General features: G+C 40.3%; 1 protein-coding gene across 1 annotated transcript in view; it reads right to left on the bottom strand.

The window, feature by feature from the left end:
• Positions 1–12,021, bottom strand: part of ANKRD26 (ankyrin repeat domain 26) — a 109,806-nt gene that overhangs the window by 56,992 nt on the left and 40,793 nt on the right. Inside the window, 5 exon segments of the mRNA XM_036338112.1 lie at positions 2,382–2,454; positions 2,548–2,576; positions 3,207–3,305; positions 4,948–5,041; positions 11,918–11,979. Coding sequence (XP_036194005.1) covers positions 2,382–2,454; positions 2,548–2,576; positions 3,207–3,305; positions 4,948–5,041; positions 11,918–11,979 — 357 coding nt within the window.

The raw sequence follows: 12,021 nt of genomic DNA, 5'->3' as shown, positions 1-12,021 counted from the left end.
CCCTAACAGAAACAGAGCTCTGATATTAACCTTTTCTTTATCTATTAAGGTCATCTGCCTAAAGTCTGTGGATGCTGACTGACTTTTGATAATTGATTATAATACTAATGGACATTTATCATCAACTTTAAAATCCTCAGATCTATGACAAGTCTCATGATTGAGAGTCAAACTAGTAGTAGACCCACATTCTGAAGAACCTGAAAATAAGGTTTCCATTAGAATGTAAATAATTATACAAATTGGCCAGACTTGTAAAAACTCTTTTTTCAGACAAGTAGTTCCATGTACACTTCTTCCCAAAACACACTATTCCTTCATTGGACGTTTTACTTTATGTGTCCTATTCTTGCTGTTCACAGAGAAGTTTAACTAAATGTTGTCTCTCATTTTTGTACTTTTTTTATTTTCTCATACTACTTACTTTTATTCACTCAGCAATTTCTATTGTATATTCTGTTTTCTATAAAAGCTCTGTTTGTCAATAGTTAAGATTCTTCAAGGTATACAATTTTTGTTATTATAAAAATTTATGTCTAACAACTTATTTTAAGTTTAAATATGGATGACAAAAAATGGGTTTAAAAAACCTTTTAATGAATAGTACTACTTCAAAAAAGAAATTTCAGCCCTAGCCAGTTTGGCTCACTGGACAGAGCATCGGCCTGCGAACCAAAGGTCCTGGATTCTATTCCAGTCAAGGGCACATACCGTGGTGCAGACTCTTCCCTGGCCTGGGCCCTGGTCAGGACTCCTGTAGGAGGCAACCAATTGATGTTTCTCTCACATCGATGTTTCTCTCTGTCTTTCCCTCTCTCTTCTACTTTCTCTAAAAATCAATGGAAAAATATCCTCAGGTGAGGATTAAAAAACAAACAAAAAGAAATTACATAATTACAACACAATGGTCTTTTCTATGTGCATGAGTATTTTCAGAATTCATTCTTAAGCCTTAGATAAATATAAATTCATATGAGAAGAGAGAGCCTTGAGTGACCTCATTGTTTTCATGCAAAAATAGAATCAGTCTGGGTCCACACTACATACAATGAGTAAACAGTGCATGACATAGAAAATGAATATAACAAAAATATTTTCCTTTTATGTCAGATTTAAACTTTTTAAAACAAATGAAGGCAAGAGGCAACAAATGTATAAATAAAGCTTTAAAATTGTTTCATCACAAGGGTCCCTTTATCATTTGACATCCATGAACCTCATACATGATTTAAAACAGTGATATTCAAGTATCACCTGAGAATCCCTTGAGTCCTAAGATACCCTGGTTCAGGGGGTCCAAAGGTTCAAGACTATTTTCACAGTAACACTAAATATTTGCCATTTTCACTCTCATTCTTTTGTAAGTATACAGTGGAGATTTCCACAGACATGATATGTGACAACATCATAGCTCTAATGGTTAATAAATTTATGACTGTATTTAAAATTTTTCAGTTTGAATTTCTAGTATTGTAAACGTCAATAGGTACTTCCCACTTAAAAATAATTCTTTGGAATTCTCAATAATTTTTAATAGTATAAAAGAATCCCGTATACAATAAGTTTCAGAATTACTGTTTAAAAAGATGTGTCTACCAAATATTCACTATGATTAATTACTTCCCCCATTTTTAATACTCAAAGACACCATAAACACACACACACACACACACACACCCATACACGCTGAGTCTGCTATCAGAACATCTGGTTGGTTTAAGATCATCGGTGTAACAGCTCTAAGATGAAATAAAGTTAAAACACTATTGACATGTTAGCAAATGAAGCTTTACTCTAGATAAAGGTCAGAATTCAAATAAGTATTTTATAACAATGGGAAAATCTCACAGTCTAAAAATTAACCTCTGGGAATCCCTAATAAGTGTAAGGATTCCAAACTTAGAACTTTAGGTTACCAAAACAAATGTAAAAGCATCTTCCTTAAAGCTTACATTTAAAAAAATCTTTTAAATTTCTGTAAATTTCTCTTTTTCAAACATGGATACCAACAATGACATCTACATTACTTATGTCAAAACCCACAATTAAACTTGCAAAGCAAAAAAAGAATTAGGGCCCATCCGGTGTGGCTCAGTGATTCAGTGTCAACCTATGAACCAGGAGGTCATGATCCGGTTCCAAGTCAGGGCACATCTGGACTCGTGGGCTCAATCCCCAGGAGGGGGGCATGCAGGAGGCAGCTGATCAATGATTCTCTCTCATCATTGATGTGTCTATCTCTCTCTCCCTTTCCCTTCCTCTCTGAAATCAATAAAAACATATATTTTTTTAAAAAAAGGAATTAGGAATAAAAAGACTATGAGCATGTCAAGTATTTTCCTGATTCCTTTCCAGAGTTAAATATGAATTACAGAATTCACCTGATTTGAATGCTTGTACACCCTTCATTCCTTCTGCTTTGTTGGGAACAGGATCTGTCACTACAAGGGTAGGCTGAATGGGTTTGAAATAAGATGATTACTAAATAATGTACTTTTCATATGATCTGTAGTTAATACTTAAATGTAAAAATATAAAAGTTACTACCTTCAAGTGAGAATATTTTCCAGGAGAATCTAAGAGCAAGAGACATATACTCAATTACATGAAAATATGGAAGCCAATTATACATTCATGCAGAGTTAGTATGCAGCTGAATCCTCATGCTTAGCTTTGGAAATGATTACTTTGGGTGTTAGTGGGGTTTTTTGTTTTTCTTTTTTCCCCCCCAGTGGGCAGGCGGATTAGGGCAAGAACTAGGCAGAAATATGAATCTACCATAAATACTGAAGAAAAAACAGGAATATAGGTTTAACAAAACATGCAGTTGAGATTTCAAAAGTAAGATTATGTTTCAAAAGACTATAACTAAAGTGGAAGTGTGGATATACCAATGTGAACATAACAGTTGATGGGAAAAAAGTGATCTTTAATCAGAGGAACAAACCATGACCCTGACAGGATAAATGTGAAACAGAATGGAACAGCGTATCTTTAATGCAATACATCAGAATCACTTATACCATTATGCTACAGGTATTTATCATGTTCTTCAATCTGTCCTGTAATTTAGGAAGTACACGACTGTGAAGATAGTTCAGTTGAATGCATAATCCATTTATCAACAGAGAAAGTGTTATGAATTGATCAGTTTGGGTATACATTAAGAGAAGACTAGTTAATAAAAATATTCATATTTTTCATACCAATGCAGGCTACTGGTATGCCTATATTTCTCGTATCCTCTACTTTAGCCATCTTAAAGTTTCTTGATCCACTCATGCAAGAAGGTATATAAAGCACATCTAAGAAATAATGTAAAATAAGCTTTCAATTTTGAAATATGGTTACTAAAAATTAAAAGAATTTAATTGCCACAGAAATATTCGATATTAAAAATCTTTATTTCTAAATCTGTGTAATAATATATTGAAAATAACAACTGTAGCACTTAGGGAATATACTCTACTTTCTTTTCTTTCCAAAATCAGTTTGGTATATTATACTAGTCTTTAAATGAGTTTTATAAAACAGCTATCCTTTCAAAACCTGAGTTATCATTAAAAAACAGCCAATGCTTCTATATTCAAATTACTCTCACTGGAATAAAAAATACTGATGTAACATATATTGTTGATGTCCCATACGCATGAGGAAGATAAATGAGGAGCTACAGTTTACCCCAATTCTAGCACTCCCTCCTGCTACCAGTATACTCTGGAGCAGCAATTATCTAATCTTTTGTTTCACTGCCAATATCCTAAAGCTGTCTAAAGTAAGGTCTCTCAATTTTCCTCAACTCCAAAATGACCTTAGCTAATGCCTTTCTTTCCTCCCTCCTTCTCTTCACCATCCCCTTTCCTCTTCAAAAGTAATTTCTAGATCTGAGGTCTTAATTCTTCCCCTATTTCCATTCTTTTGTGAATTATTCCCACCATTTCTTCTTCCCTGTTTAGCAGTAGTATCTTACATCTATAATTTCTACTTCTTCATCTCTTTGCTTCCCTTTGGCTATAGACATGCTCAGAAATAAACACAAAATAATGCTTTTCATGAATCCTTTCATGTCTTAAACTATCTATCCAAAGGCTCTTCTTCCAGATTTCTCTGAAGAGAAGTCTCATGCCTTTGACTTGGACACACATGGTCTGAGGACCAGCCATGTTGGTGTCACCTGAGAGCTTGTGAGAAATGCAGAATAGCAGGCCTGCTATCATCAGTTCTTTAAAACTGAATCTGCATTCAAAGCCATAAACTTTCTACTGGACTTTTTATCAGGTTATAGCTTCTTTGATCCCCCCATAACTGATTCTGCTCTTTCCTTTCCAATGCTCTTATTTTGGAACACATAATACTAACCTATAAAGTAGCAAAATTTTATGACTTCAAAAGTATAGTTATTTATAGCTGACCATATATCCTTACGCTCATCCATGGTAGATAAAATACAGCTCTACATGATCAGATAACTCAATCCTTAATGCCTTCCCAATAGTGAGGAAAAGAGTAAGAGTGGGAAAATTTTGCTGTACTTCTCTGACAAGTTTTGGCATTGGAAGCTGTCTTTATAGTCTTCCCACATTTCAAACACTCTGCTCTTTTTTTTTTAAAGAATTATTTTATCACCTCCCACTATATATATACCTGCTTCTTTTCCCTTCATTTACTCCTTGTAATTTCTGCCTTTCTCATTCTTCACTCCCTATTTAATTCTTCTCCTCTTCCTTACTTCCTGACTTTCCTCAGGTCTTAGCATATCTTGAAATGGAACAGATAAGTTAGCTCCTGCAGTGGCACTCTCAATCTCATAAGAAATACAACTTTTCGCCTTTTCACTTCTCACTATGCATCTAACAGGTGATTTTCTTTGGCTATTAGAATATATAAGTATTCATGTTTTAAATCAACATTCTGTCAAAGGACCTTTTTATAAAATACAGTTCTTACCTTCTACTTGTTCATTTAGTATATATTTTCCTCTTTGATCTGCAGCTTCAGATAAGTGATCAACAAACTTCTGTGGAAGACTTGTAGAGAAACTCTGTAAAAATTTGTATCAATAATGAGTTACATAAGATTTCTTAAGCCCTTTCTAAGAAAAATCTCAATTACTTACTTTAAAAGCAATTAGACTTAAAAATAAAAGAAGCATGTGTTGACCAAAACATTTAAATAGAAAAGCTCATATATGCTCTCTGCATCAAGTTTTCATTTATCTTCATTTGGCTACTGACTGTATATTCAGCATGGAAAGCTAGAAAAAATGCTTTCATAGACAAAATACTGATATCTATGCACATTTTAACAAAGAGCTAACTTCAAAACACCTAATTCTACTTTGCATTACCCACCAAAATAAGAGGACATTTTGAAAAAATACCCTTTTAAACAAATTATTTAATAAGTACACTTGCTATGAATTTAAAATGACATATTAATGACAGAATTCTTTTTAGTGTTAAAAAAAGATATTTGAGCCCGGTCTGTGTGGTTCAGTGGTTGAGCATTGACCTATGAACCAGGAAGTCATGGTTCGATTCTTGGTCAGGGCACATGCCCGGGTTTTGGGTTTGATCCCCGGTAGGGGACATGCAGGAGGCAGCTGATCAATGATTCTCTCTCCCTCTCCCGACCTCTCTAAAATTAAAAAAAAAAGAAAAGAAAAAAAGATACTTGACATGATAGGAAACCTTGGAATACATTATGTTGAATATAAACAGAACACTGTATAACTTGCTTCAGTTAGGTACACTAAGGCTTAGATAAAGCTATTACTTGATAAAATTTTTGACAGGAAAAAATGGTTGAATAAAATGTCGAAGTAGTAAGGAAAACTTGTTTAAATAATTGCAATAAAACTGTATATACTATTATGCAACTCTTCAAAAAATTATAGTAAGCTTTATAAGAGAAGAATAAGAACATTTATTCATTAACCACCTAAAATGTGCCAGGCACTTATTATTATGCACATTTTGTTTCTTTTCCACACCCAATGATAATAAAATGATATGACAACGGTTAACCTGCTTCCTGCTTCCTGCTCATTCCAAGATGTTAGAGCAAAATGATAATCATATGTGATCTATTGTCCTCTCTGTCCAGTATTCCTTCTCCTAGTTCTTCACGACTGGTTCCTTTACTTGGCTAATTTAGTCACACTTAGGAAGATCTTTTCTGACCACCTAACTTCCATTCCCACGCCCATCCTATCTAATAAAAGAGAAACATGGTAATTAGCCGTACATCTACTACCCTTCCCATTGGCTAATCAGGGCAATATGCAAATTAACTGCCAGCCAAGATGGCGGCCGACAGCCAGGCAGGTTGAAGCGAACAGGAGGCTTGCTTGCTTCAGTGACAGAGGAAACCAACGTTCCCCGCCTGCCTTGCCAGCCTCTGAGCTTGCAGTTTGAAACACTGTTACAAATATAGAAGCTAAACAAAACCCCAGAAACCTGCTTTCAGCCAGCCAGGATCTCAGAGCTGGAGTTGAAACAGTGTTTCGATTATAGAACCAAACAAACCAGATACCTGCTTTGAGCAGCAGAGGCCTCAGAGCTGGAGCCAGAGCTAAAGCTGGCCCAGAATTAAAAAAAAAAAAAAAAAAAAAACAGAAAAAAAGGAGCAGTTGGGAGCTTCAGTCACCCGCCAGCCTGAAAACAGCCCTCAGCCCCTCACCCAGACTGGCCAGGCACCCCAGTGGGGACCCCTACCCTGATCCAGGACACCCTTCAGGGCAAACCAGCCGGCCCCCACCCATGCACCAGGCCTCTATCCTATATAGTAAAAGGGTAATATGCCTCTCAGCACCAGGATCAGCGGAGCCGTGAGGCCTCCCGGCACCGGGATCAGCGTGACAGGGGGCAGCGCCCAAACCCCCTGATCGCCCTGTGGCTCTGTGTGTGACAGGGGGCGGGGCCACAACCTCCTTATCTGCCCTGCTCTGTTCATGACAGGGGAAGGCACCTCAACCCCCTCATTGGCCCCGTTCTGTGCCTGATAGGGGGGAGCTCCCCAACCCCCTGATCGCCCTGCGGCTCTGTGTGTGACAGGGTGCGGTGCCCCAACCCCCTGATCGGCCCTGCTCTGTGTGTGACAGGGTGCGGTGCCCCAAACCCCTGATCAGCCCTGCTCTGTGTGTGACAGGGTGCGGCATCCCAACCCCTCCCCCGCCATGGGCCCTGCTCTGTGTGTGACGGGGTAGAGCCATAACCTCCCCATCGGCCCTGCCCTGAGTGTGAGAGTGGCGGTGCCCCAACCCCCTGATCTGCCCTGCTCTGTGGGTGATAGAGGGCAGCGCCCCAACCCCCCTCCCCCACAAGCCCTGCTCTGTGTGTGATGGGGTAGAGCCATAACCTCCCCATTGGCCCTGCCCTGAGTGTGACAGGGGGCAGTGCCCCAACCCCCTAATCGGCCCTACCCTGAGCATGACTGAGGGTGGCATCGCAACCTCCCAATCCGCCCTGCTCTGTGCATGACGGGGTGGCACCCCAACTCCCCAATCGGCCCTGCTCTGAGCCCGACCAGGGGCTGCACCTAGGGATTGGGCCTGCCCTCTGCCACCCGGGAGCAGGCCTAAGCCAGCAGGTCGTTATCTCCCGAGGAGTCCCAGACTGCGAGAGGGCACAGGCCGGGCTGAGGGACCCCCCTCCGCCCCCCCCCCGTGCACAAATTTTTGTGCACCGGGCCTCTAGTCCTATATAATAAAAGCCTAATATGCTAAGTGTCCTGTCATCTGTTCAACCAATCAAAGCATAATATGCTAATGACATGCTAAGGCAGCTAAACTGCTCGCTATGACGTGCAGACCCTCCGACCAGTAGGTTAGTTTGCTGCTGTGGTCCAGCTGATCGGGACTCAGAGAGATGGGCCAGGCACACCCTGGAACCCTCCTGCAGTCTCTCCCCGGCTGCCCAACCTCCCGCGTCCCTCCCCAGCTCCAATAGTGCACCAGTGGGGTCCCTGTGCCCTCTCGCAATCTGGGACCTCTCGGGGGATGTTGGAGAGCCGCTTTCGGCCTGATCCCAATCAACGCAGGTGCTGGGGTCCGACCCCAGCAGGTCCAGGGGTCCCCAAAGGTGTGGACGGAGTCGGCAAAGAAGGAATGACACGGAGACAGCGTTCAGTTGATCATCAGAGCGAGGTTCTCTAGCCAGGTTCTAGCCAGGTTCTCCAGCCAGGTTCTGTCCAGGTTCTCTTGCCATGTTCTCTTGCTAGGTTCTCCAGCCAGGTTCTGTAGCCATGTTCCCTCGCTAGGTTCTGTCCAGGTTCTGTCCAGGTTCTCCAGCCAGGTTCAGTCACCAGGTTCTAGTCAGGTTCTCTTGCCATGTTCTACCCAGGTTCTGTAGCCAGATTCTGTCTCTAGGTTCTTCAGCCATGTTCTCTCGCTAGGTTCTGTCTCTAGGTTCTGTCTCCAGTTTCTGTCCAGGATCTTTTGCCATGTTCTCTCGCTAGGTCCTGTCTCTAGGTTCTGTCTCCAGTTTCTGTCCAGGATCTTTTGCCATGTTCTCTCCAGCGAAGTTCTTCTCTCTCTAGTTCTGTGTAGGTTCTGTGTCTAGGTTCTGTGTCTTGTTGTCTTGTTGCATCTGTATTTATACCAGTTGATTCCAATCCTATCAATCTCTATTCCAAAGGTTAGGGTGTTTCTTATCTCCATTCCAGGGAGTAAAGATTATGTAGCTTAAGCATGATTGTTCGTAGTTAAAGTGGTTAATTACCCGCCTGGCACTTAGTTAAGGGGTTTTATTCCCTCCCTAACTTCAGGGGAAAATCCCTACCTGGGGAAACAACCTTTCTCAGAGAGGTGACCTTGGTTAAAACACATAGTGCCAAGAAGGTGAGCAAACATATTAAGAACAGTATGCCATATATGCCAGGTCCCTTGAAACAGCAAGGATGGACTGGCTCCCGGCACGCAGGAGCTGCCCCCTGGTGGTCAGTGTGCTCCCACAGGGGGAGCACTGCTCAGCCAGAAGCCGGGCTCACAGCTGGTGAGCACAGCGGCGGCAGTGGTGGGAGCCTCTCCCACTTCCGCGGCAGTGCTAAAGATGTCTGACTGTCAGCTTAGGACTGCTCGCCCCGTGAGGCTCCCAGACTGCAAGAGGGCGCAGGCTGGGCTGAGGGACCCTCCCCCCCCCCTGCCCACCACCGAGTGCACGAATTTCGTGCACCAGTTCTCTAGTTCTAACTATAAACTCCCCCCATATTCTCTAACCCAGTGGTTCTCAACCTTCCTAATGCCGTGACCCTTTAATACAGTTCCTCATGTTGTGGTGACCCCCAATCATAAAATTATTTTCGTTGCTACTTCATAACTGTAATTTTGCTACTGTTATGAATCGTAATGTAAATATCTGATATGCAGGATGTATTTAGGTGACCCCTGTGAAAGGGTCGGTCGTTTGACCCCCAAAGGAGTTGCGACCCACAGATTGAGAAATGCTGCAACCTAACATTCTCCATTCTTTCTTTATATGAAGCACTTGTAATGACTTATAATAAACTGTTGTTTACTTATTTTTCTACTCTTCCCACTCATGATAGCCTAACCCCTCAACCTATACATTCAGTGTCTAACTGCCCAGCACATAGCTGCTATTCAATAACAGAAATTTACTAAGGACAAAGCATGTAAGATCTCATTAAGAAGGCCTCAAGTACCAAAGCAGTACATACCTATAGGATATCTCCATTAATAGTCTAAAAAAAATTAATCCCCCAAATTAGAAATCCTCATACCCAAACTTACCCATTATTTTCTTGATACTACTGCCATTTTATTGTCCTTCGGGTTTATAAAAAGCATCCTTAGTATTTAGTAAGTCACTGAATACCACTGTGATCTTACATTACATTTCCATAGTACCCTTTACAGTTTACAAAATGTTTTCATATTGTTATCACAATTGTTCATCACACATACACAAAAGGTAGATACTACAGTGGAACCTTGGTTCTCGAACCTAATTTGTTCCAGAAGGCTGTTCGACAAGTGATTTGTTCAAAAACGGAATCATTTTTCCCCATTAGAAATAATGTATACTGAACTAATCCATTCCAAATGATCCCTGCTTTAACCTTTCTTATATACAGTGCATGTCTAATGTACTGTTTAATCCATAAATAAACAATTCTTTTCTTAAATTTATCAAACCCCTCCTACTAGCCTTAAACAAATTTTTCATATATCTCTGGCTCTGAAATGCTATCACTGGCTAACTGCTTTTCAGCTAACTGCTTTTTCATTTATCCAATGAACAGCAGTGTTTCTACCTATTCAAGTGCCTGTGATTGTTGTTTTGTGAGTACTTTCACACTGCTAGCAACAATGGCACTCTTGATGGCCTGTCTATGTCTTTAAATTGTGCTAATCCTCGATTTTGCCAGCAACAAAAACATTCTTTCCTTTGTTTGTTGTGTGAGAGATGCTTTCTGTCATGCTGAGGTATCAGCAGGAAAGGGTTATCCGGTCAAAAACTGAAGTTTTGGTCGACAATGGAAACATTTTTTCTGAGACTGGTCGAGAACCAAATTGTTCCAGATGGGAGAAATTCGAGAAATGAGGTTTGGCTGCAGTACCATTATTATGAATGAGGTCACCAACGTTCCAACAGGTTAAAACAAGTTTTCCCAAGATCCCATAGCTAGGCAGAGACTGTTCCATGATCTTAGACATCAAATACAGTGTTTGTACTATTAGGCAGCAGATGCCTGTAACCAAAAGATCACAGCTGCCACCTTAGATCAGCTTATCATGTTTTTATATTTATATTACTACACATATGGCTGTCATAAAGGTACTTAATGCATGCTGTTTTAACCATACAAAACAACTATTACTTACCAAAACACCACTAAACCAAATTGTTATTATTATAATCCTACATATATTACTATTCACTATGCTTTACTTTCTCTGGAAATATTCCTTGCAGATCTACTTGACAATCCAAATAGAATAATAAATAATACTTCGAAGTCCCAGGCATTTTCTTTTCAAGTGCCAAGTTATTAAAAAAAAACAAAACACACACACAAAAAAACACTACAACTACAATCTAAACTGTCCTCTCTGAATCTCATCATTAGGAGTTTTACACATCCATATAAATCACAGAAACATACATTTGGCCATAGAGTTGACCTGGAATAATTCTTTAGTTTTTTGATAAACTTAACTTCAGAACTCAAACTGATACTTACGACTTAAAAGCCTTAGCATTTGATAGTATACTATCCTGATTTCATTAGGTAAATCTTGCAAATTAGCAGAATTGTACTATGCAATATTATTATATGGGGTGGGGCAAACATAGGTTTGCAGTTGTAAGTATATGAAGCAGAGTTTATTCTTGTATTATTAATTATTGTATTACTTTCCATATGAACAGCTATAAACCTACTTTTACTCCTCTCTGAATTTAGCACATAGTTCTTTTATTAATTACTAGAGGCCCAATGTACAGATTTGTGCACTGGTGGGGTCCCTCAGTATGGCCTGCAGGGATCGGGCCAAAACCAGAAGTCCAATGCTGCCTGCTGCTCCTGCTCATCCTGGCCCTGCTGTGCCTGCCGCAAGCTGACACCCAGTCAGTACCAATTGGAAGAGGCTTGTGCCGCCACAGAGGCGCTCGCCAGCCTTGAGCCCTGCGTCTGGCACCCGTCAGTCAGTGTGCGGTGCACCCGCTGTGGGAGCGCACTGACCACCAGGGGGCAGCTCCTGAATTGAGCAACTGGTCAACCGGTCGTTCAGTCGCTTAGGCTTTTATATATATAGATAGTTAGAAAACATAAGAAAATAATTTTTATGGGCAAATGTAGAGGTGAGAAAAGTAAAGTTAAGGCATCCCTTTTATGTTTTAACATCATCAATGCTGATATTTAAAATAATAAGAATAATAATGGTAGACAGTACCTCAGAATCCCAAGGTGATTCTGTATCTTCGTCTTCTCCTAATCCTAATGCTGACATTTTATCTATAAAATGTAGTCACAGATACATTAATGTGAACATTTTTA

This window comes from Myotis myotis, unplaced genomic scaffold (assembly GCF_014108235.1).
Source record: "Myotis myotis isolate mMyoMyo1 unplaced genomic scaffold, mMyoMyo1.p scaffold_m19_p_1, whole genome shotgun sequence".
Classification (NCBI taxonomy): domain Eukaryota; kingdom Metazoa; phylum Chordata; class Mammalia; order Chiroptera; family Vespertilionidae; genus Myotis; species Myotis myotis.
The sequence above is the reverse complement of the archived record's forward strand: the minus strand, read 5'-3'. Positions and strand labels throughout refer to the sequence as shown.